This window comes from Nelumbo nucifera, chromosome 6, assembly GCF_055504915.1.
Source record: "Nelumbo nucifera cultivar China Antique chromosome 6, China Antique-T2T, whole genome shotgun sequence".
NCBI lineage: Eukaryota > Viridiplantae > Streptophyta > Magnoliopsida > Proteales > Nelumbonaceae > Nelumbo > Nelumbo nucifera.
Window position 1 is genome coordinate 65,450,276 of NC_142654.1, and position 27,317 is coordinate 65,477,592.

At 36.5% G+C, this 27,317-nt stretch overlaps 1 protein-coding gene, 1 long non-coding RNA gene and 1 pseudogene across 7 annotated transcripts in view; 1 reads left to right on the forward strand and 2 right to left on the reverse strand.

Annotated features, from left to right (window-relative positions):
- MLH3 (MUTL protein homolog 3) overlaps positions 1-4,467 on the reverse strand; it is a 71,842-nt gene extending 67,375 nt beyond the window's left edge. For all 5 annotated transcript variants that reach the window (XR_016077452.1, XM_088889940.1, XM_019199367.2 and 2 more), the window contains exons 1-2: positions 4,305-4,467; positions 3,330-3,458 (exon numbers count right to left, since the gene is read on the reverse strand). Coding sequence is in view for 4 of the 5 variants with exons in the window: in XM_088889940.1 (XP_088746066.1) it covers positions 3,330-3,455 (126 nt within the window). In the remaining variant the exon portion in view is untranslated. The remainder of the gene's footprint in view (positions 1-3,329; positions 3,459-4,304) is intronic.
- Positions 4,468-4,824: 357 nt separating this feature from the next.
- Positions 4,825-7,015, forward strand: LOC104606811 (uncharacterized). 2 transcript variants are annotated; one of them, XR_736830.3, is made up of 4 exons: positions 4,825-4,997; positions 5,082-5,149; positions 6,290-6,446; positions 6,536-7,015. It is a non-coding gene; the product is annotated as an uncharacterized LOC104606811 (long non-coding RNA). The 2 variants fall into 2 exon arrangements; XR_736829.3 differs by having other exon boundaries at positions 4,829-4,997; positions 6,295-6,446.
- Positions 7,016-8,667: 1,652 nt separating this feature from the next.
- LOC104606933 (protein FAR1-RELATED SEQUENCE 5-like) lies at positions 8,668-11,758 on the reverse strand (annotated as a pseudogene).
- Positions 11,759-27,317: the final 15,559 nt, after the last annotated feature.

The following is a 27,317-nucleotide window of genomic DNA, read 5'->3' on the forward strand; positions in this document are numbered from 1 at the left end:
TACACCTCAATAAAACGGGATTGCTGAGAGAAAAAATAGACATCTTAGAGGTAGCTAGAAGCATCATGCTCAACTCTAATGCACCCATACGCTTCTGGGCGGATGCAATCCGTACAGCCATAAATCTTATTAACAGGGTTCCTTCACAAGTTCTAAACATGCAAACTCCATTCAGTCTTCTATATCCAGATAAGGACTTCTTCACTATTCCCCTCAAAACTTTTGGGTGTACTTGTTTTGTTCAAATCCTTGGACCTCATCATTCCAAGTTTGATCCCAAAGCTACTAAATGTATTTTCCTTGGGTATGCACGAAATCAAAAGGGATATTGTTGTTATGAACCTGTTTCAGGAAAGCGCTTTGTGTCCATGGATGTCACTTTTTGTTAGGATATGCCCTACTATTAGGGCTTCTCCTCAAGGGGAGAGTAGTGAGGAAGGGATTTCAGTTTCAGCCCCAAAAGTTCCTTTATCTGTCCCAGTTACTGAGGTGGAGAGTTGTGAAGAGGGTTGTCAAAAATGCTAAGAGTTGAGAGTATATCACAGAAAGTGGTGGAAGCAGGTTGATTTTCGTACTCAACAACAATCCCGGTCAATTCCAACATCTTCTACAACCCTAGGTCCAGACACTACTACTACTCCCACTATTGATCCCACTATTAAAGATGCTCAGCCCTCACCGTCATATGACCTTGATCTTCCAATTGCAATTTGTAAAGGGAAGCGACGTTGTACCTCATCCACTGCCCATTGCATCTCCAAGTTCCCTTCCTATAATTGTCTATCAGAATCCTATATATCTTACCTAGCATCTATTGCTACTATTCCTATACCCAGAAAGGTGCAAAAAGCCCTTCTGATACCTGAATGGAAGGAAGCAATGCAAGCAGAGATGGATGCTCTTGTTAAGAACAACACATGGAAACTAGTTAACCAGCCTGAAAGGAAGAAACCTGTTGGATGCAGGTGGGTGTTTACTATGAAATATAATGTTGATGGTACTATAGAAAGGTATAAGGCCAAATTGGTTGCAAAGGGATTCACACAAACTTATGGCATAGACTATGTGGAAACCTTTGCACCTGTTGCAAAGATGAACACTATCAGAGTCCTACTATCCATTGCTGCGAACTTCTCATGGCCACTATTCCAGCTAGATGTTAAGAATGCTTTCCTCAAAGAGACTTCCACAAGAAGGTATACATGGAGTTACCCCTGGTTTTTATAGTATAGAAGCAGGAAAGAAAGTTTGCCTTCTGAAGAAGGCTTTGTATGGGCTGAAACAATCTCTGAGAGCATGGTTTGATAGGTTTAGACTGGCTTTGGACAAATTCAGCTACATACAGGCTCAGTCAAATCACACTCACTTCTTTAAGAAGACAGTTCTTTCCCTGACTCTATTTGCAGTCTATGTAGATGACATTGTGATAACAGAAGTGATATTAGTGAAATTGAAACTCTTAAACAACATCTTCACAAGGAATTTGAAGTGAAGGACCTAGGGGAATTGCACTATTTCCTAGGAATTGAAGTAGCTCGATCTAAGCATGGCATTTTTATCTCTTAAAAGAAGGTTGTTATGGACTTATTGGAAGAAACTGGAAAGTTAGGAATGAAACCTGTTGACACACCTATTGAGCTTAACCATAAAATAAGTGCAGAAAATGGAGAACTTCTTGAGGACAAAGCTATGTACCAAAGGCTGGTTGGGAAACTTCTTTATCTCTGCCTAACTCGACCAGATATTTCTTATGCTGTCAGTGTTGTTAGCCAATACATACATTCTCCTAGGACCACCCACCTCCTTGCAGAGAGGATTTTTACCTACTTAAAGAGATGTCCAGGGAGAGGTATACTCTTCAAGAATAGTAGTCACATGAAAATAGAAGTGTATACAGATGCGGATTGGGCTGGATGTATTGATGACAGGAGGTCCACCTTTGGATATTGTGCATTTGTGGGAGAAAATCTTGTTTCTTGAAGAAGCGAGAAACAAAATGTTGTTGCTCGCTCTAGTATAGAAGCAGAATATAGATCCATGGTCAATGGTGTTGTAAAAGTGTTATGGCTAAGATCCTTACTTAATGAATTGGAAATTGATTATGAGAAGCCTCTGATATTGTATTGCGATAATCAAGCTGCAATTAATATTGCCCACAACCCAAATACAATATGACAGGACTAAGCATATCGAGGTGGACAGACATTTTATCCGAGAGCGAGTTGCATCTCAAGAAGTGTGTCTTCCTTACATTGCCTCAAACATGCAGTTAGCTGATCTCTTCACCAAAGCAATCACAAAAATCAAATTGGAGACAGATTTACGCAAGTTGGGCATGACAAATATCTACTCCCAACTTGAGGGGGAGTGTAGAAATAGTTAGTAGCCACAAGTGTGAGGTTTCATACCCACACTTAGGTTCTAGTGTGTGGTTCCATACCCACACTTAGTTATTTTCTTTAATTATTTTTAAATTGGGCCAGCTGGCCTTATCCTAGTTATGATTTGTTTTATTCTAGATAGGATTAGAGTTTGCCTTTTTTTCCTCTAAGTAGGATTAGATTATCTCCTATTCTTGTAAGGAAACTAAACTATATAATGAAGCTTATGGGGCGACAGAATTATCAACCGAACCCCTTTTCTCCTCTCTTTTCTTCTCTCTCTCTTCCCTTCTCTTCGAAGCCTAGTTCTTTTCTTTTTCTAAATTGCAGTAGAACAGAAATCTACTAGCTTTCTTTCAAGTCAAAAGAATATTTGTCAATAAAAATAAACAGAACCATCCCCCAACCCCCGCCGCCCCCCCCCAAAAAAAAAAAAAAAACTGACGGCATGTCTATTAAAATAAGTTTAAAGAAAATTATGGAACAGTCTATTTGTAGATAATCCAAATAAAGTGAAAGTAAAACAATAAAAATATAGATAATATCCTGGGGTGTACGGAAAACTGCTTGATGCAATGGTAACATCTTGGGATGACAAGTTTGGGGCTGTGGATTTGAGACTGATAGTGGCCAGTTTTTGAAAAAGAAAAATTGTCAAGCGTCCATATCCAGTCCACTGCCACCACCACCCCAAGATCATGGAAATCCAGGATTAAAATTGGGTAATGGTCCTTTTTAGGGACCACTGCTGGGTATAATGGTAAAATCATGGGCTGACGAGCATGAGGATGCAGGTTCAAATTTCATCAGCCACTTTGTGCGAAAAAAAAATGCTGGAGGATAGGTTCATATCTAGTCAATCCCTCTCAAACCCCTGATAGCCAGTACCAACATTGGGTAATAACCCTATATATGCATACATATTAGCTGCACACACACATGGATTACCTTTGTTGCACCAGCGTCCAAACTATTAAATATCAATTCTTCCACAACCCTTGTCAAGTCAAAAAGAATGACACTTGAGCGCAGTGAACTATGGACACCCTTTGGCAAGTGCTTAATGCTCTTCATTCACTGAAATCCGAAAGAGAACCAATGGACAATAAGTATAGCCCTGAGAAAGTTGGTCATTCTTTCTAAAACTTGGGTACGAGAAATTAGATAGGCAGCATATGAACTACAGGTCAACAAACATTTAACAATGGATGATATAGCAGAAACTAAAGTTTAATCTACAGATATTCCTACCAAGCCGTAGCTTTACTCCCAACAAACAATTAACTGGATTAATGAAGTAAATAGGGTAAGGAAAAGGTTCCATCTCGAAATAAATTGCCTTCGATGGTTGATAATCTGATCAATTGAAATTTTAGGTAAAAAAAAAGATCATGACACACTAAAAGCTTATGAACACCACATTAGGCAATTAATAACAGTTATAAAATACCAAATTTGGTGGTTTACCAGATGAGCAAGACGAATTCAGAAAAGCATAGGAGTTTTCTAATCAAAACAGTGTTCCCTATAAGCTTCACTATAGAAACATACTAAACAAAGTAACTAAAAGATGCCGCACTACCCGTGAATCCCAACAATGACAGAAGAGAAAACAACTATTGCAAGAACATAAAGGGGGAGGGGGAACCCTATGAACTGAGGGGGGGGAAAGAAAACAAGAGAACTCTGTGCAATATAAATTCAGGATAGAATCGTTGTCGGAAGATCTCGAAAGAAAACAAACCGTGGAAACTATATCAAATTGAAAGAAAGCTTACGAGAATCCAATAACAGAGAAGTGAAGGAAATTTTAACGAATCACGGAGAGAATGTATTGGACGATGCATAGACTACAAAAAATATATATGGATAGAGAATTAATTTAAAAACATGAATTGAGAATTTGATTGATCGGTTAAGCACCTGTTGAGAGATGGCAAACGAAATGATCGGTATTGCGATGGCTAACAGAAGCCACAATGAAGCTTGGCTGAGTAAGTTCGAAAAGGCGGTAAATTCACCGATTAACGTGTTTTTAAGTTGAGGGCTTCATTTCTTGGAGTCCGGATCCGATCACAACACAATCGTCCCAACATAGCACAGTCGCGCCATCTGTCCTTTAACACGAGCAGAAACCACGCCTGTGTGAATACTGCAGCCTCGTTCGTTTAGAGTTCGGCTTCAGTGAGAGCTTGGACCGTCCGAACACTGTTCGAACAGCTTTTACAACCTTTCATCGGGAATATCTCCGTATTTCTGTGCTTTATTTCATGCGGAGATATTCCCAATGTAAGGCAGTGATGGCTGTTCGAATGGATTTAGCTCTAACTGAATCCGGTCTCTCTGCTTTATGCGTTCGAACATTACGAGAGAACAAACGCGTTTCTAAACGCATGCACATGATATACTCGTGCGAGGATTGTAATCGGTCATTCAGCATGAACGTTGTTAGCTATTCCTCCATTCAAAACGATTTTCCCTTTTCCTTTCCCTTCTTTCCCGCGTCTCTCTACCCAAATCGAGCTCACCGAACCCCTGTTCTGTTCTCCTCTCCAACTAGTGAAGACAAAAGGCATCATCGGCGGTCCGTCCTCCACCGGCGACCGGCAACAGAACGTAAGTAAGCCTTCCTTCTTCTTTGCTTCTCAAAACATAGTATTCTCCCATGAAAAGTCGTTTGATCCTTAGTGTTGATGGTAGCGATATTCCGTCGGCGACGAACGACTTCATCTGCAACTAATCCTTGGGCGACCGGTGATAAATCTTGGGTAATACCTCCTTCTTTTTGCTTCCCCAACAATAAATCTAAGCTACCTCACTGTTATTATGCGTGTGACTCTATTGTGTGTCGTATTGCCATCGAGGAAAAAGGCTCTCTCAACCCTGCCATGTGTTCGATTTATTGTGTGTGTGAGGGAAGTTTAACATAGAATAGCTCTTGTAATTGTTGCATCCAAGATTTCTGATTCATGCATGCTGGTTTGGAACAACGAAAGCAACATCTTCTGATTATCATATTCAGAACCTAGTCCATCTAAGAGGGATTATCATTTTTTAGCCACATTTGATTTTTATCCCACTACTCACAAGACAGAGTTGTACATGGCGTGTAAGATAGAAAATGACAAGTAAATATCACCGTTCCGAAACCTGTACATGGAATTCAGCATATCATAAAACTGCAATTGGTATACTTAAGACGCTTTTGTAAAAACCAACTCGAATGCTCTGTGTTAAATAGAAGCTTTTAGTAGTTATTCTGCTCAAAGGGTCTCTTGACCCAACCCCAGGTGGTTGTAACTTCTGTGGTCAATCTCATACAACCATACATAACATAAGATTTGAGCACAGTAAGTGCTAATCACCCATCATTAACACTCCCGATTTGAAAGGAAGTTCATATTATTAGACTAGACTTCAGACTACTAAATTCCTGAAACCAGAAAAATAAGAAACCAAAGAAAATCCTCTTGGTTTTCGATTTCTCCACAGAACTATAAATTTATTGTTAGGAAGTTTTGGTTGCTTATCTTGTTAAACATCAAAGTGATTCCATTTTAGTTTTCTGTTATTTCTTTACCTATAATCTATTTATTAGTTTTATGATGATCAACAAATAAAATGAAGGAAAATTTGACAGATAGATCTAGGAGACCAGTTTTTACATATACAATGGATGTAGATTAGTAAAGCAAACAATTTCTAGTAACATATTCAACTTGATGAAAAAGACGCTTGGAAATGAGAAATTAAAAGTATTAACATATTCAACTTGATTTTTTCATGTTTTGAGTAACTGTATATAACAACTTGTGATGTGGACTTGGTTTTGCTATGGTCCGGTCTTGATCCACAATCCACAATCTACAATCTATGATCCTTAAACCTAATACGGGTTTCGACATTAGTGCAGAGATGAGTTCTCAATCGACATCTCAGAGCACATCTTATAAGAAATTGAAGTATCCATCAAGAATTTGTGATTGTGGAAAGAAATGTGTAATCCACATGTCGGAGACAAATTTGAACCCACAAAGGTTGTTTTATAATTGTCTCGGAATCATGGTAAGTACTATTATAATTGTGTATTTTATGTGTTTGTAATAAAATTTTGAGATTGTTAGATGCATTGACTTGACTTCACATGTATTTAGGAAAAGAAAGTCAAAGTGGCGTTTTGCAATTATTTTGAATGGCCATTTCCTACAACCACTTCCGATGAAGCTACATCATCAATGAATGTAGGACATGCAGTAACTCACGCTAAAGAGATCAATAGGTTATTATTTGAATTGAATAGGTGTGTGTAATCAATGGAGTCTTCGAAGGATCATCAATAGCTACTTTCTAAAGAATTGAAGAGGATACGAGTTTTGCTCATTATTTTTATAATTGGGTTTCTTGTGGTGTATATGTTCAACAAATAGCAGTTAGGAACTATGTTTGCAGTAGAAATGTATTTTGACCAAGACTCTAGTATTTATGATCAGGAAATATGTGTATTTATGTTAGGGATGAGCATTGGACTCAAATGGCATTCAGCCATTTATATGTATTTAAGCTTTTAGTTTGATATATGTTGAACCATGTATATGTATTCAATCATGTTGGAAGCTGAATTGGTAGTAGACCTAGTTTGGTAGTAGACCTAGTAGGCTCCAATTGAATAAGCACATATTAACAGCATGGTTGTATATCAGGTTGTTAGTGTAGAAGAAAACACAAAAGCACTTTCAAATGGCTATATATCAAGGGATTGGTGTTTTATATAAGGAATATTCAAAATTGTAATATAAATGGGCATTGTTTATTCATTCATTTCAGATTGAGCATATCAAGCCTGATATGGCGTGTTCAGCTTTAGTCCTTGGAACATGCCATCATGATTGAATAATTGGCATGGGATAAATCATAATAAATCATGTCGGCATGAAGATTGAGCATATCAAGCCTGATATGGCATTTTCAGCTTCAGCCCTTGGAACATCCATCGTGGTTGAATAATTAATGTTTTAAAAAATAGCATTTTATTCTTCATTCATGCAAGTAAATCTGCCAAGGTATTGTACTCTTATTCTCACTTATTTAGGGCATATAAAAGAAGAGGTATGGTTGCACTTCATTAAGTCAAAATTTTAACCTCAATTAGAATCAGTGGGTCTGGCATCCATGGTTTAGAATCAATGGGTCCAGCAACCTCAATTGAAAATTTTCCTGATTTAGGTCATAAAGATTTTGATCTATTGCTGCCCTAAGCACTCCATGGTTTAAGAAAAAAATAAAAGAAAAGCCATGTGGAGAAATGGTGCTTGTTATAGTTTACAAAAATTTCTTTTCAATAAATGATAATCAATGTGCTAGCCTAAGACATCCCTCGTCTATTTAGTCGTTGGACTTCGTAAGGTCCAATCCATGATGATTCCTACATGAGCACATTAGTGTATTAGTGTTTCATAAGTTTATAAAAAGAAGTGATTGGAATATATATAGTTTTGAAGAATATTTTTATCACCTGACTTGGTTGAGGTTTAGTGGATTTTGTTTCAGTAAACACGCTTCCCGACACTTCTTGTATGTGAACATTATTAACAAATGGAGCAAGATGATTATATATGAGCCAATGGAGTGGTTAGGGCATGGTGTTAAGATTCTGTTGCCAATCCTATAACACATATTAGAAGGTAGCACATATTAGAAGAGACATTTTCATTTTGAGGGATGGTATTAAAACCATAATTGAAGAAACTAATTTACATGAACTCGGTTTGGAATTGCATTATGTGATTCAGCTCTACTTGCAATAGATTCCCAAAACCTTAGGACCTGTATTATAAGAGTCTTAAAAAGGTTTCAATGCAAGATATATCGAACTTTAATGCCTAACCTAATTGAACTTTGATACTTGGATGTTATAGAGTGATTAGATTCTTGTTCTTTTGTCATATTCTTATTGGCCATATGATTCAAATTCCCTCCATGTCTACATGCCTAAAATAGTAATAACCAATAATTAGTAAAATTCTAAAAAATCAAATTATATAATTTAGAAAATACTTGTGTAGTGCATTTCTCAATGGATTAACCCTTCTTTGATCTCATTCTCTTGGCTATCGCTTTCTTTAAGGCATTTTTTGGATTTTTTAAAGAGTGCACCTTGGAAGCCTTGTGCTTAAATCCTTTCACATGCCTTTGAAGCCCATCTCTCATCGAACTAGAATTTGTACTGCAATTGATATCCTTTACAACTTGTATGCCATAAGTTGAAATTTGTGTCATTAGTTTTAACTTATGTGCCATCAAGATCTATGTAAGAAAAACCTTCAACTACAATGCCATCAAATTCTACAGATAATTGACCAGTAGTTATTTGCTTTATACACCTTGACACATCTTCTACGAGATTTTCTCCTACTTGCATAGCCATTTTGTAAGCATCATGACTAGGTGCAGCTTGATTAACTATTTGTGTAAACAAATGAAGTAGCTATTTCTTCTGTGTTGCCATTCTTGTAGCTTCATCCATATGCCCATGTAATGCTTCATTCTTGGGGTTTTTTTGCATTAATAGTCCACCTTCTCAAAACATGGCACGAGGGCAAGACTTCCACGCATCTATAATCAAGTATTTTCAAACATTGTTTGCATAAGAATCCAACAAACTCAAAGTTCTTACAGGTGCAACTGATTGAATTGCTACTTGAATCAAAAGTCACCTTGTATCGACGTTTCACACCATACAAGCCAACTGTATATTCAGTTGTTGTTTCAGACACAACACAATCTTCTTTGATCCTACAATTTAATTGTTGCAATACCTCATTTTGGAACATGGAAAAAATGGGTGGGGTATACACACGAGAAGCAAAATCTAAAATTGTCATATTTGCTGCCATGAATGGAGTGCTTTGTATTACTGCAAATTCGGCTTTCAACTCTTCATATCTCCTATCAACAACTACCCTTTCGAAGTGTCAAGGAACCTTGATAGGTCATACTTAATATTGACATATTTTTTAAGACAGCTATTCAGACTCTCGCTCCTCTGTGTTGTGCTCATACCGGCAGAAAATGTCTGACGCCCAAATACTAATGCACATTTGTGCCTTTTACTATACAATTTTTATAACCATTCATTCTCTTGAAGTGTGTATTTATCAATCATGTTCTTCCATGCATTTTCAAATTCATCAACATCATCATAATCATACACACAATCTCTAAAGTCTTGCGAAAATGATTTGAACTTCTCAAATACACCGCTAAGGTGTTTTGAAACACTCTGGAACATGTGCCAAACACATAACTGATGATGTGATTGAGGTAGCACCAAACTAATTGCTTTTGCCATAGCTACATCATCATCGGTGAGAATTGTCTGCGGTGGTTTTCCACCCATTGTTTTAAGAAACACCTCAAATAACCATTCAAATGAAGCTGTAGTTTCATCATATAATAATGCAACACCAAAAATTATTGCCTGCCTATAATTATTCACTCCCACGAAAATTACAAGTGATCTGTTCTCCTTGTTTGTTCTATATGTAGTGTCAAAACTTACCACATCACCAAAATGAGCATAATCCACTATCATTTGTGCATCTGCCCAAAATAAATTTGTAACTAGCTCAACTTGGTCAAGTTGTATTGTATAGACAAATGATGGATTCTGTAATTGCTTGTCTTCAAAATATTGCAAAATACCACATGCCTCCCCCTTCTCCATATTCCTAGTTTGGTATGAATGCAAATAATTTTTTAAATCTACAGAAGTGAACCCAACATTTTCACGACCACCAGCTTCCCTTGCCATTAGCTCCATAACTGCTTTTAGAGCTATTCCCGCATCATTTGCCATTTTAGCTTGAAAACCTTGTATGTCACTAATCATTCTTTGTGATCTCAACATGTGTGATTTGGTAGGGGTCACAATCATATGATTATGAGTCTCATTGAAACCAATGACAGGATAACCATCCTTCGAATGACTTATTGTCATAGTTTCCATACAACCACATCTTGTTTTTGGCCAGAGAATCTTAGCATTCAAACATCTATTTGCTTTACGCTTTCCTTATCTAGAGCAACAAAACTTGCCTTATTTTACTTTGTTAGATCATTTTCACACTACCATACTTGCTTTCCGAATACTGAATCCCACCTTTCCAGCATATGTGTTATAAAACTCATACGCTTCCTCTATCGTTGGAATTGTCATGCCAATCTTTGGGGTCCACTTTTGAAGAATGAGTCTTAACTTTTCCTTAAGTTTGTTTTGTATGTTTGTATTTTCTTTAGATGTAAGCAAATCATCATTGGGTTTGGATGGTTCATTTATGTAAAAAGAAGGTGTTACCTCATTTGAATCATAGGTGGTGTTGAGTGAAGAGTTTGGTAGTCCACCTATGTCTTCATCCAAGTCAAAGTCCAGTTTTCGCATGGAGTGGGGGATACCATCCATTTCCTATTCTACACATCAAAATTTAATCAATTATATGCTAATGTTATCACATCACATAAGAGAGTCCCTTTTATTGATAAGTATCTAAAGAAAATGTAAATTGATGCAGAATTTGTTTTTTTTTAGGTGGAATAACACTATCTTGCATTTATTAATAAAAAACATAAAGTTGATATAATCGAAGTGGATTAATGAGATGTAGGTCTAATGGTTAGAGTTGAAGAACACCAACTAAGGTAAGCATCCACACAAGTGAGGTAAAACTCACTTATTTGCATTTATTGCTCTGCACCCTACTTATTTGCAATGTCACTGCTATATAGGTAAAACTCTTAAGAATATTCTAAACGACATGTTTTTTGCAAGCATTCTCCCTCACACGCACAATAACAGTGAGGTAGCTTAGATTTATTGTTGGGGAAGCAAAAGGAAGGAGGTATTACCCAAGATTTACCATTAGTCGCCCAATGATTAGTCGACAACGGAATATCGCTGCCATCAACAGTAAGGGTCGGGCAGCTTTTCATGGGAGAAGACTATGTTTTGAGAAGAAAGGAAAAAGGAAGGTTTACTTGCGTTCTGTCACCGGTTGCCGATGGAGGAAGGACCGCCGATGATGCCTTTTGTCTTCACCAATTGAAGAGGAGAGAAGAACAGGGGTTCGGTGAGCTTGATTTGGGTAGAGAGATGTGGGAAAGAGGGGAAGGGATAAGGGAAAATCGTTTTGAATCGAGGGATAGCTAACGACATTCGTGCTAAACGTCTGCCAGTCGCCGGTGGAGGAAGGATCGCCGATGATGCCTTTTGTCTTCGCTAGTTGGAGAGGAGAGCAAACAGGGGTTCAGTGAGCTCGATTTGGGTAGAGAGACGTGGGAAAGAAGGGAAGGGAAAAGGGAAAATCGTTTTGAATGGAGGGATAGCTAATGACGTTCGTGCTAAACGTTCATTTACCATCATCGCACAAGTATAGCATGCACATGCATTTAGGAACACGTGTCATTCTCTCGTAATGTTCAAACGGTGTTCAAATGCATAATGCGATGACTGGAGCCGAACACGTTCGTTTACCGGTACCCGGGGAAATCACAATCCCTTGCAGTATTGAATTAGGAATATCTACCAATAAAAAAACATATAAGTAAATAATATAGAGATATTACCAATGCATGGTTGTAAAAGATTGTGAGAGTGGTACGAATACCTTATAAGCCCAATCTCATATCCCAGTAACATGTTTACTTGGGCAAATGATTCCCTAGCAATATTATCTAAGGAAAATTGCAATGCCATTATTTGTTTAGGTTTCAACTTATTCAGTTAGTTTGTGTTTGTTTTTTTGTGTAAATTCTATCAATGTAAAAATGGAGTTCAATGCTGATGGGTTTAAAATTTTATAATCGTTATAACATTTTTAAATGTGATAATTGAAGTAAAAGTACATTGATAAGATTGAGATATTATTTGCATCAATTGTTGAAGGAAAATTCAGCCAATGGAGAGGTTTTCAATGTAAGCCTTACACTTAAAACAAATGCCTGGAAATATGGACGAGGGTGGAGTTTTACATTGGTCTGTATTTATACTGAAAATAAATGTGGGTCAATATTATCTGGAAAATAATCTTTCCATAAGAATCATTACATTATATTCATGTTTGAATATGGGAAAATGGTCAATTACCCAATTGATCAACTTACTCCCCCCAGCCTAGGTGCACGGGATTTGATTCAAAGTCTTCGCTATGACCACCAGTGGACCTTACCAATGATTTAATTTGTTGAAGGATATACCCATACGCCATAACCCTAAATAAATCAATAAACCAATGAATTTAATACAAGTGATGTGTTAGAGTTTTAACATGGTGAAATATAATTAATCTCTATCATCAACCAAAATATACCCATAGGCCATAACTCTAAATAAATCAATAAACCAATGAATCTAATACAAGTGATGCATTAAAGTTTTAACATGGTGAAATATAATTAATATATATCATCAACCAAAACTAAGACGTCACCACTATCTCCTTTTGTTTCAAAAGCATTAAAAATATTGTGATCCATTTGATAATTTTTCCAATTTGTTAGTGGTTGAATATTACATATAGGGTTGTCAATGGGTCAATTTTAGGTTGGAACTAGGTAGAACCGGTCTTGGAACCGAATCAGACCCTATAGGTCTGTAATTTTGGACCTAGAACCAAATTGATCAGTTCTTGGGACAATCGGGTCCAACTCGATGGACTCGATTATGCATGCTAGTAACCCTTGCTAAAAGTGCAATTAAAACACTATAAAAACCTAAATTGCAATAAAAATATCAAAATATTCAAATGGAGGAAGATTTCATGTTTCAAAATAATATTTAAATGGAGGACTAATTGTCTAGTAGTGGCTACTGAGTAGTGGTGGTGGTGGTGGTGGAGGCTGGTGGATGGGAAGTGTTTTTCTGGCAGTGGGTGCTCAAGACTTCAAACATTGAATAAATCATTAATCTTACATGACAAAGGGTGTTACTGTTGACACCTTGATGGATGGACAGACAACCAGTCACTGGACGGATGAACAATGGTAGTGTTGTGTGATGGTTGATGTGCCTCCAGCCTCCACTCTCCAAACGGACGTCATGAACCAAACCAAAGTCACTGAGTCACCACTCACCAGAAAATTTCCTCTTTGGCTCTTTCAAGTTTTGATTTCAAATGAGAACTGAGAAGAGAAAGAGTGAAAGACTAGTCTTTAAACTCTTCACTCCTCAGAAATAAAAAGGTTTAGCCATTTAGGGGGTTGGGGGTAGCATTTCGGTTAGGTTTTGAAGGAAACCCCACCAAAATGACACTTTTAGCCCCTTCTTATTTGAATATGGCATATCACATATATGATGTGTGTGTATGTGTATATATATAGTGTTATGAACACACCACCCGGCAACGCACGGCGGCACAGCCATAGGCAGCAGCACACACAGCGGGCCGCTTAGCGGCACGCACCGCCCGGCAGCGCCGCATAGCAGGCTGGCAGCACGCGGCACATACCGCCCGACAGGGCGCTGCACGCACACGGCCGACACCACACGGCAGCGGCACCATGGCGCGCGACACGCACCGCCAGGCAGCAGCGCGCACCGCACGGCAGCACGCACCGCGCACACGCCGGCGCCACAAGGCAGCGATACCATGAGCCGCGCGCCTGCACTGCGCTGCAGCAGCACTGCGCGCCCGCACGCGCGGCAGGGCACCATGGGCCGCGCGCATGCACCCGGTAGCAGCAGCAGGGCGGGGCCCACGCGACAGCTCATAGGGGTGGGCCCATCCTTATCTGAATATGCCAACTCGCCACCAGCTTACCTTATCCCTTATCCCTTATCTTTATCTAATCTTATCCTTATCTTATCTTAAGTAAGAGTGAGTTACCATTAGGAGTAGGTAATTAGGAGTTTGAGTTCAAGTTGGAGTTTGAGTTTAATTAGGAATTTCCTTCTGTAATCTCCTATTTAAGGAGCTACGAATTGAAATAAAACATTATTCAGTTTTCCAGCCAAGAAAAGAGTGAGGAGAGTTCGGGTGGTCTCTTGGACAAATCACCCCAAAGGAGAGTTCGGGTGGTCTCTTGGACAAATCACTCATTCCGTTTCCGTAATCGGGTCTGCAAGCAAGGGAAGGCGCAAGGGGAAGCAGGGCTTCGTACCGTGGACCAACCCGTGACGGGATCCTACGCGCGGGCCCATAACATCTTGGTATCAGAGCCTACCGTCATGGGGGAACAGGAGCCGCTGACTTCCAGGGTCCACGAGCTAGAGCATAGGCTCGCCGAAACCTGCTTGGAAGTGCGTGAGGTCAAGAATGATGTCCGGGAGCTGCGACGCCTTCTGGAAGCATTTCTCTCCAACAACGAAAGAAGCTCGGAGGGAACCGCCACCACCAACAGCCATCGACCGGACAGGGCGGAGACGTCCAGCGAACAGCAGACCGCTGCCCCAACAGCCGCTGTTATTCCAAAGTACAGTCGGCTGGAATTTCCATCCTACAACGACGCGGGAGACCCACTGGGATGGTTGCACCGCTGCGAACAGTTCTTCCGCAACCAGCGCACTGATGACAAGGACAAGGTCAGCTTGGCCGCGTTCCATCTGACCGAAGAAGCGCAGCTCTGGTTCTACCGAGTGGAGCAGGAGGAACCAGGTCTTAGTTGGGGACAGTTCAAGTCGTACTGCCTCCTTCGGTTTGGACCCCCACTAACAAACAACCCTTTGGGGGAACTCATTAATCTCAAGCAGACCAGTACCGTAGCAGAGTATCAGCGGGAGTTCCAGACCCTTCTCGCCAGGGCCTCTTCAGTACGACCGGACCAGCAGGTTGATATGTTCACAGCGGGTCTAGCCGAATCCCTGAGAGTTGATGTAGAGATGCAGAGCCCACCTAACCTGGTCACGGCAATGAATTTAGCCCGAGCCTTCGAACGCAAACTACAGATCAGTCGAGGGCCGTTCAGCAGGGGATGCCCAGCAGTGGCTTGGACAAACCCGAAGCCTACTGGAGGAGGGTCTTCACTAGCAGACAACAGGGAACCACTCGGAATGGCCTCATATCCAGCAGCCAGCCCAGAACGGAAGCCACAGACGAGCACCAATTCCATATCAACATCCAGTGTGGGGAGCAACGGCGGTACACCTCCTATCAAGCACTTGTCAAGGGCTGAGATGGCAGAACGTAGGGCGAGGGGGCAATGTTTTAATTGCGATGAACCCTACTCGGCAGGGCACAGGTGCAAGAGACTTTTCTGCCTCCTGGTGAAACAAGAGGAAGATGAGGATGAACCCCCTCCATGGGAACCCGATCCAGGAGGGCAAAGCCACCCAGGATTCCCTTGAGGGTGTTTCGACACCCAATTCGAGCTTGGGGACAAGCTCGTAGTCTGGGAGGGGTGTGATGTTATGAACACACCACCCGGCAACGCACGGCGGCACAGCCATAGGCAGCAGCACACACAGCGGGCCGCCTAGCGGCACGCACCGCCCGGCAGCGCCGCATAGCAGGCTGGCAGCACGCGGCACATACCGCCCGACAAGGCGCTGCACGCACACGGCCGACACCACACGGCAGCGGCACCATGGCGCGCGACACGCACCGCCAGGCAGTAGTGCGCACCGCACGGCAGCACGCACCGCGCACACGCCGGCGCCGCAAGGCAGCGATACCATGAGCCGCGCGCCTGCACTGCACTGCAGCAGCACTGCGCGCCCGCACGCGCGGCAAGGCACCATGGGCCGCGCGCATGCACCCGGTTGCAGCAGCAGGGCGGGGCCCACGCGACAGCTCATAGGGGTGGGCCCATCCTTATCTGAATATGCCAACTCGCCACCAGCTTACCTTATCCCTTATCCCTTATCTTTATCTAATCTTATCCTTATCTTATCTTAAGTAAGAGTGAGTTACCATTAGGAGTAGGTAATTAGGAGTTTGAGTTCAAGTTGGAGTTTGAGTTTAATTAGGAATTTCCTTCTGTAATCTCCTATTTAAGGAGCTACGAATTGAAATAAAACATTATTCAGTTTTCCAGCCAAGAAAAGAGTGAGGAGAGTTCGGGTGGTCTCTTGGACAAATCACCCCAAAGGAGAGTTCGGGTGGTCTCTTGGACAAATCACCCATTCCGTTTCCGTAATCGGGTCTGCAAGCAAGGGAAGGCGCAAGGGGAAGCAGGGCTTCGTACCGTGGACCGACCCGTGACGGGATCCTACGCGCGGGCCCATAACATATAGGGTCTATAGGGTCAAGTTAGGTCCAAATTGGTTCAGGACAAGATGGACATGGTTCCGACCTGATAGTAATTGAGAAATTTTTTAAGACCCAAAAGTGACCCATCAAGACAAGTTATAGAACCAGAACTGGTCTAATCGGTCTAGGCCCATCGGGTCTGACCCGACCCATTGACAACCCTAATTACATAAAAGTGGTTAAGGGTTGTGAGAGATGTGTCCTTGTAACTTTGAGAGGAAGAGTAAGCCTTTGCAGTTTGCATGAAAAGATTATGTAATGTGGTTGTACGCTTGGTTTTCCACAATTGCTTGAATGAAGCCTAGACCTGTTGATTGCCCCGCTATAGAAAGCGTAACAAATTGACCGAATAGAAATTGGTGAAAGGTATATCCAATCCAATTCAATAAAAAAATTATATTTGATTTGACTTTATAAGAATTCATCATTTTTTAATGATATTTGAGAATTTGACTGAATATTTGATTTGAATCAGATTGATTTGGATTGTAGGCTCAGTTTGGAAAGAGTACAAATACAAATATATACAGTGCAAATACATATAAAATAATACAAAATATATAGGTCTTGCATTCTACATATTTGTATTTATACTCTTTCCAAACTGAGCCATAATAAAAAAAATACTTGATGATATAATATAAATAATACATAATATATAGTATTCCATCACCAATAGATTGACTTTTTTTATTCAATTCAATTTATCAAAATAAAAGGAGGTATAATTTTACCATCTGATCTGATCCAACTTATTTACAATTCTAACTATAGGTTGTTGGTGCTCTATTTAGTGTCTACCAATGATTTTTTGTTGAGTTGTGAATGACGATATATGATATTGGGGTTTGATTTTTTATAGAAAACAAAGGGTTTGATTTCTACTGCTATGATGTGAGTGGTTTTAAATTTATATATAGAGTTAAAGGGATTGGTGCTTTGGTGGAACTGTGAAAGAAAATATTCAACAACAGAGAAACTAAAAATATTATTACTTGCTGCTAAAGAATTTCTCCATCTAGTTTCTATTGGAACAACTTTGTACAATTGTACTACTGCGAGAATTACATATACTCGTGTCCATGATCTTTCACTTACATCCAGGCTATAGTTCAAGCAAAGATTTTATCGTCAAATCCTTTTGGAGAGGACAAGGAAATATAACTGATAACTCATGAGGCTGTATAATCTCTCAATATTAGGCCCCACAAGTTTATTCCTCTTCGCTATCAAAGGAATGAAAAAGTGATCAGTAATTGAAGTTTGAAGATGTTGCTCTTTGTTACTTGTCGGAGCTTTTCTAATTTTCACTTTCAGATACTCTTTCTTCTTGGGTGTTGTATCAATTGCAACAGTCATAGATATATGATAAATCATAGGGAAATTTATAGTTTGTTCCTCACTTATAATACAATACTCCCTTCCAATTGTAATGGATTCTTTGGACCATTCCAATTCTTCTAATTAATAAAAATCTCTAAGGTAGAAGAATCAATAAAAAAAAACCCTAAATCATAAACGCCTTCAAATATTAGGTAAAGTGGTAGACCCTCTACCTTAATCTTTCCAAAAGTGTGCTTCACCTTTCGTCAGATTGAAACGATGAAATTCATAGTTTAGATGGATTAACGACAGGAGTAGTGGGTGTTTGGTACTTGATACCATGATGTTAAGTAAATGCAGCATTTCTTTGTAATCGAGATTCACTCTTATTCGATTAGACAACTTAAGTTAAGGTAGTTATAGGTTTATTTTTCTTGGATTACTTAAAGCCAAGACCAAAATGATGGGTCTTGCAATGACACAATGTTTTATCTTTTTTTTTTAATCTTATGTGGTGCCTACTCAGCATAAAGAAAAATATATGTAGGCAATACTATCCACTTTTTTCATTTTTCAAGTCTACATACAAAAGTTACATGTGTAAGGCATTGTAGTAGTAGTCGTCATTTTAAAGTTAAGGAGATGAAGATGGGAAAATAGGGCTCAGCTATTTAAAGGGATGCTATACATAGAAATGGGAGAATGACTAATGCATTCGTGGGATGAGAAATTCTAAAATGTTCTTGAGACACTTAATTTGCATACCTAGGGACACAAATTGGACCATAAGGTGGGGACCAATTATCAATTTATACAGATTGTAAATTCCTTCACCTCTATAATCTTACCATGCACATGTCACATACGGGGTATTTTTGTATGTCTCACACTCTTATACAATATCCTTGCCATTTACAAGCCCTACATTAACATTACATCTCAATCGGTGCCTACTTGTATACATGTGTTTGATGTTTAAGGACTGCAGTCCACAATGCATGAAGAGATTATCCACGATTTATCATGTATAAAGGAGATAATCGCAATCCACCACTGATTCATGATTATGGTTATCCTACAATGATATTGTCGTAGTATTATGTGAAGAAACCCCGCAAGATGGAGCTGATGATGAAGGGAGGTTAAGATCACGACACTCGCCGATTCAAGATACAAGACACTAGGCTATTCAATAGCTTGAAGAGCATTAATATAGTGGGTTTGTAGGAACTTAATAAATGCAATTCAGTTGTGCATGCTCCCCAAGTCTTTCTTCTTATTTATATCTGCATAAAGAATAAATACGTTGGGAGCCTCCTAGAATGTAGATAACCACATTGACTTCCATACTTGCAACTTGTCCTCACTTTTAGTTGGGCAACAATCAAGATGAGATTGGTGTCTCATAGAATGGGGGTTTAAAGCTTTATTTTTTCTCAACCACTTTTGTCGAAACTTATACTCATAATGTTCGTAGACGTTGAATTGACTGGGCTTAACAAATGTATACATTTGAAAGAGTGTAAAAACTCGTTTGAAAAAATAAACATTTTATTTATATGAAAATAAAATACAATATAATAAGAAAAAAGTGTGATATTGTATATCACAATGTACACAAAAAGTAATCAATTTGTCTATTGGTGTATGGTTATATCTAGTGGCCACGGTTTGTCCAACACACCAAGGCTAGATCATTGAGGGCCATAGGCCATTCAGTCCAACATCTTCCATTTAGTTGTATTGGCCTCAAATGATATATCATTACTAATTGCTTCTTAGACCCATTGACCATATGTGCCTCTTAAAATCACCAACAATGCATGGTTTTGTTAAAGGGTCAGCAGTGATTTTTTTAATAGGCACATATTCAATATATATTTCATTTTTCTGTTGCATATCAAAGATGTAATGGTATTGTAATTTTATATTTTTCCCTTTGGACCAACTTCACCATTTTTAATAGTCTAGATTGCAGCTTGGCTATCATTTATGATGATGATTGACTTGCTTGGCCTATTTTATAGTTTTAAGTCTTCAAAGAATCTCCTTAGTCATACTATTTTAATAGCAATTGTGCTATAAACTATGAATTCAACTTTCATAGTGTGTCTTGCCACACACCCTTACTTATTACTTCTTCATGAGATTGTTCATCCACTACGAAGGAAAATATAGCCAGTTGTTGACTTCCTTTCATCACAATCTTTTGCAAAATCAGCATTACAAATTACTATTAGCTCTATTTCATTACTTTGATATGTCAATTTATAATGTTTTGTTATTTGTATATATCACAATATTCTTTTAACTACTTTTCAATGCAACTTTTCTACGTTGCTTTGACACTTACTCACGAGGCTTACAACAAATGCTAAGTTTGGCCTAATACATACATTATACACCCAACAACTTGTGCATATGGTTTATTTTCATTTCCTTATATTCTTCTTGAGTAGATGACATCATTCTTTGGATAATTTGGTTCAATTTTCAATAGGAGTTCCTATTGGATTACTTGAATCCATTCTAAATTTCTTTAAGATATTTTTTAGATATAATTGTTGAGATAGACATTATTCTAGATTTTCGTCTCTTTCAATCTTGATTCATAATATAAAACTTGCATTACCCATATCATTCATTTCAAAGTTATATTTCAAACAATCCTTGGTTTTTTCTATCATTTTTAAATTATTCCCAATAATAAAAATATCATTAACATATAAGGATAATATTATGTAAGAACTCCCACTATTCAAAGTATATATGCAATGATCAAATGAATTAGGAACAAAACCTATTTTGAAAACAACATTATAAAAAGTAAAGAATCACATCTTAGGAGATTATTTTAAAACATACAAGGCCTTTTTAAGTTTATAAACTTTGCCTTCGTTCCATTTAATTGTACAACTTTTGGGTTGAACCATACAGATTTCTTCATTTGAAAAAGCAATTTTATATCCATTTGACATATTTCTAATTCAAAATGGGTTGCTAAGGCCATTATCATCTTAATAGATGTGAATTTTACTATAAGAGAATATGTTTTTTTATAATCTATTTGTTTTATTTGATTGTATCATTTTGTTACTAGTCTAACTTTGTATTTCTCTATATTGCAATATGATTTTAACTTTTTTCTCAACACCCACTTGCATTTAATTAGTTTTCTATTAGATGATAAATCAACTAGCTCCCATACATTATTCTTTTCTGTAGACTCTAATTCTTTATTTATTACATCTTTTAATTTTTCACTATCATGTGCATTCATAGCTTGCTGAAAATTCATTTGGTCTACTGTTTCACATTCATTTATCAAACTCTTATCAAGTTTTAAGAAGGTATAATAGTATTTATATTTGGACTGGGAAATTCTTTCTCTTTATTTTATTGCTATTGTGTCCTCCGTTTCTTTTGGATTTTCATTTGGGTTATTTTTTGAATAAGGTTTATTTGTAGTTCATTCTTCCCCATCATTATTTTTAAATAACTATATTAATTTCTTTTTATCTAGATTTTCAATTTGGTATTCTAAAAACACATCTCTACTTTCTATAATTTTCATTCCTTCATTTGATTTATGGTTTATAAGTCTATAGCATCTTGAATTTTCAGGATAACTGCTATAAATGTGCATCTTACACTCTTGTTGTCTAGTTTACTTCTTTGTTGATTTGGAATCCAAATATACGCATTAGATCCACAAGCTTTTAGATTAGATAGATTTGGTTTTCTACCAGTCTACATCTTATAGGAAGTTAATTTATTAACTTTTGTAGATACTCTATTTAATATATACATGTTGTATTTAAGGCTTCGCCCCAAAAAAATATTACTTAGTGAGGAATGACTTAACATGGATCTAACCCTATCAAGTAGAGTTCTATTTCTTCTTTCAATTTTCCATTTTGTTGGGGAGTATACCTAATAATGACTTGGTGTTTTATACCATGTTCTCTACAAAATTCATCAAATAAATTAGAATTATAATCACATCTTCTATCACTTTTAAGTATTTTTATCTTTCTTCCTAATTGAGTATCTACTTCAATTTATATTATTTAAATTTATCTAACACTTCAAATTTTTGTTTTAGAAGATAGATAAGCAAAATCTGCCACTAGTTCATGATTGTGGTTATCCTATAGTGATATTGTCATAGTATCGTGTGAAAAAAACCCATAAGATGGAGTTGATGAAGAGGGAAGGTTAGGATCGCGACATTTGCAAATTCATGATACAATACCCTGTACCATTCAATAACCTGAAGGAGCACTAGTATAGTGGGTTTTCAAGAGCTTAATAAATGCAATTCAATTGTGCATGTTCCCCAAGTCTTCATTCTTATTTATAGTTGGATAAAGAATATGTACATCGGGAACTTCCTAGAATGCAAGTAATCACTTTAATTTCAATACTTGCAACTTATCCTCACTTTTAGTTGGACTCCAAATCCAATAAGTATGAGACTGGCGTCTCATAGAGTGGGGTTTAAAGTCTTACTTTTCTCAACCACTCTTGCCAAGTCTTATACTCCTAACGTTCGTCGATGTTGGATTGACTTGGCCCAACAAATGTGTACATGTGAAAGAGTGTAAAAATTTGTTTGTAAAAATATTTTATTTATATGAAAATAAAATGCAATATAATAAGACAAAATGTGTGATACTGTATGCCACAATGTATGCAAAAAGTAATCAATTTGTCAATTGGTGTGTGGCTATATCCAGTGGCCACAGTTTGTCCAATACACCAAGGCTAGATCATCGGGGACCATAGGCCACTTAGTCCAACATCGTGGTTATGGTTACCTTGTATTACTATGGTTGTGATATATAAGTCTATTCCCTTACAACATGAACAAATGACAATGCCAATAATCGATAACATTACATTATATATAGAAGTTCAAAGATATTGATTTTGGATCGTAAAGAAATAGAGTAGAGAGATGATATTTCTTAAAAGTAAAATGCATACAAACACATAGAAAACATAACATCTAGCTACACATCATGAACATCTACTAAGATATTCGGGCTGGGATTGAGAGTGAGAGGTCAAGTTAGTCATAGGTGCCATGTAATCCTAATGACCTAAATGCCTCCAATGTTACATTTTATTGTAAAGATTGTACACAAATCAAGAGGTAAATGCAAAGTTGCAACCAACTATAGTAACAATGTTTTAAAAATCAACATGGAATCAAAATTGTTTTGGCCATTGATTTTTGAGTCATCAGTTCTGATGAAGCACGATCTGGCAGCTCCCTGTTGGCTGGTGACTCAGAAGTCGAGCTGGAGTATTCCTTGCTGGAAGGTGACTCGGATGCCAAACTGAGTAAGGCCAAGCTAGAAGGTAGCTTGAATGCCGAGCTAAATATCGACGAATTGTGTAGTTTTTTGGGAAGACTTGCAGGGAAATAGTATTAGAGTGCCTGGGTTACTTTACCCTGGGCAGGCACTCTGATTCTTAAGTCAACGAGTTATGGGTTTTAGAGAGAATTAGAATGCTAGAAAAGCAAAGTATGTGAGAGCTGAATCATGTGTACCTTGTGAGGCTGGAGGCGAGGCCTTTATATAGGCGAGCTGTTGTGGGCCTCACGATGCGTGTCTGAGATCACCGACCCGTCTAACCCGAAGTCAGTTCTACACCCAAAGATGGACTCTGAGTAAGCTGATAAGGCTTATCCAAGTCCGTCTGATTCGAGCGCGGTGAAGATAAGATCCATTGGTGCGGTGTGATCTCGAGGATATTGGAGACAACTGGCTCACTTCTAGATGGAGGCTACGTGGCACCTCGACAGGTTGGTGAGCGTGGCGAGTTGCTCGGGGCCCAGTCTTGGATGAGTGACCCAAGGTGACTAGGACTGCTGAGGTGTATGAGGATGCTAAAGTGTCGCAAAGTCAATGGGTCACTCCACATGTCATCATGCCATTGGTCGGGCCAAATTACCCCACATCAGGTTCAATTGTCTAGTTTGAAGGGATGACCTATCTATCTATCTATCTATTAAAACAAGGTAGTGAAGAAATTTTATCATTTTTTATTTTTTTATTCCATGCCATTTTTGAGACAACTAATGAGATGCACTTTCCCACAACCTAAATAATCTCTTCTCCTAAACTACCTCCCCCACTATCCCCCACATTCTCCAAAATTATCTTTAATTCCTATTTATCTTCTAAGTTATCTCTAATTCCTATGTATCATCTCCCCTACTTTTTATCTATATCTATCTAAAAAAGTTTGGATTAAAAAATATAAGAATTATTTAAATATTATAACAAAATTATATAATAACTTTAAAATATTTATTAAAAACACAAAAAAATAATTTTATAATTTTACAAAATATATCATGAAATTATGTACTAACAATTTATATTATGTTTGTCCAGATTATCAATTTAAATGTTTTTCAAATATTTAATAATTTGTAATATCTTTAAATAAATAAAATTCAAATAACAAAAAAATTTAAATATTTTGTAGATTATTTAAATATTTACCATAACTAGATTTTAAATAGTTAAAATAACAGAATTATGTAATGAATTTAAAAAAATTCTTCAAAGTAGAAAAATAATTGTAACATAATATTGAAATAAATAAGAATTTAATATATTACAAAAATAATAATGAAATTATGTAATAATAGTATAAATTATGATTTTATGGATAATTAAATTCAATAAATAATTATTATTTTAAAACTTAAATATTTTACATATTATTTAAGTATTTAAATAACAAAATATTTAACATAACTAGATTTTAAATAATTAAAATAAATAAATTATGTAATAATTTTAAAAAAATTGAAAAGTAGAAAAATAGTTATAACATAATATTGAAATTAATAATAATTTAATATATTACAAAATTAATAATGAAATTATGTAATAATAGTATAAATTGTGATTTATGGATAATTAAATTCAATAAATAATTAATATTTTAAAACTTAAATATTTTACATATTATTTAAGTATTTAAATAACAAAATATTTAACATAACTAGATTTTAAATAGTTAAAATAAATAAATTTAAAAAAAATTGAAAAGTAGAAAAGTAATTATAACATAATATTGAAATTAATAATAATTTAATATTTTTACATAATATTGTAAATAACTAATTTCACATATAACAAGTAATAATTCGAGAAAATAGCTTTCAAAAAGATTAATATTTATTAATAAAAATTTTAAACTCTTAATCTGTATTTATTATATAATTATATATATGCTAAAATTAATATTTGTTGCTTTTTGTGATAAATGTATTTTCAATGATTATGTATAAATTTATTTTGTTTTGTTATTTAACAAAAAAACTTTCAATAATTATTGAAGATTAAACTACTATTATTGAATTTTTTAAATTTAATTTGTTGTACTTATTGTATTTATTGTATTTTTGTTATAACTTATTGATTAATTAATATTTATTAGAAATTAAACTATTATTTGAGATTATACTATTTATTGACTAAGCTAATATATTTTTAATACTTATTGCATTTTTGTAATTATTGTATTTTTTCGTTATCAATATATTTTCAATAATTATGCATTTTCGCTACAAATTTTTAATAATTATTGGAGATTAAACTATTGTTATTTATCGTAGATAAGACTTTTAATTTAGCTAAAACTATGAGTGTTCATGAGTTGGTTTGGTCCGCTGTATGCTATTTGGTAAACCAAATTGACCTGGTTAGGTTGGGGAGTTAGTTAGCTAAAACTGATTGACCTTTTGTAAAAACCGACCCACTCAAATTGTATCAATTTGGGTTGGTTTTCACAAAAGATCAATCGATTCAAAAGATTTAAACTTACAAATTTAATTTAATTTTAAAAATTACAGTGCAATTATTAAAAAATAAATAGATTTATGAAATAAAACATTTTAGACTAAGAAATATGGGAAATTTCTCACTTTTCATATTAAAATTATATTTAAAATATAAAATATTAATATCCATGGTTAAGTTGTCCGATTTTGGTCGATTTACAAATGGCCAAAGTGAAACTGATCCAACTTGGTCGAATTGGGAATTTGTTGAACCAAAGGCGACAAAAAATAGTAGAAAATCGACCAACTCGGGTTCGAGTTGATCGATTTCATAAGTTTGATGATTAAACCTAATTGAAATTAATTATTGTTATTTTTGTATTATAAAAAATATTAAAAATAATATATAAAATATTAATAATTATTAATAATTCAAAAAGTTGAAAATATAAAACAATTGTATAATCTTGTGTGTTTCTGTTAGGGTCATTTACTAGAACACACCTCATAGTTTTACATATTTACTTAAACCTACCTTATAATTTTCATTTTACTAAAACATCCCATATATTTTACAACTCATTTACTTAATCAACATTTCATTAAGGAGTGTTTGTTTTGCCATTAGGCCCTTGATTTTTTATTCCGTAAATACCCTTAACACTTTTTTATACAGAAAACAAAATTGGCCAAACATAGATAATAGAGTGGATGCCCGTGTCTTATTAAGGGCAAAAATGGTATTTTTATTTCTATTTTCTTTTGATTAAATTTATTTAAATGAACGTTAGGGTCAACGCTATCATTTTCCACTATCATATAATGGAAGATTGATTAAATCCGTTGCATATTATAAGTGATGTTTTAGTAAAATGCTAACTATAGGGTAGATTTTAGTAAATCCATGAAACTATAGGGTATTTTAGTAAATGACCCTTTATATTATTTATCTTTTGCTTATAAATCCCGTGCATCACACGGGTCTCCGCTAGTTCTAATTACAGAAGAGCCAAAACCATTGTTTAGAATATTAAACGGATTGATAATTCAAACACTTGAATCAACAAACGGGTCAAGGGTGAAACAAAACCAATTGCATGGATAGCTTATGGGCTGAACAAACAATCTGACTATCCAGGTCAAAGACAATTTGAAAAACCCTGATCAACATTTATTCTTTTTCATCCCCTATAATACTCGGAATTGAGTTGAGATTTTCTACAAACAAAACGCATTCCAACCCTCTACTAACCTGATCTAACACCACACATCTCAACATGAGACTAGGACCCACCATAATAGTAGGACCCGCCATGCATGGTTTTCAAAACTGGACCGGATCGGGCGATTAAACCAAAAAACTAGAAATGGTCACTGGTTCCGTTTTACCCAAAAACTATCTTTTTGGCCAAAAACCATTGATTTGGTAAGCAAAACCGCTGACTTGAGTGGTTGAACCGTTCAAATCGTTCGAACCATCCAATGGTTTTTGGCTTTTTTTTATTTTTTTATTTTCTTTTGTTAGAACAAGCCTTCTCTTTAGTTTGAATGGTCGGATTGTTTGAT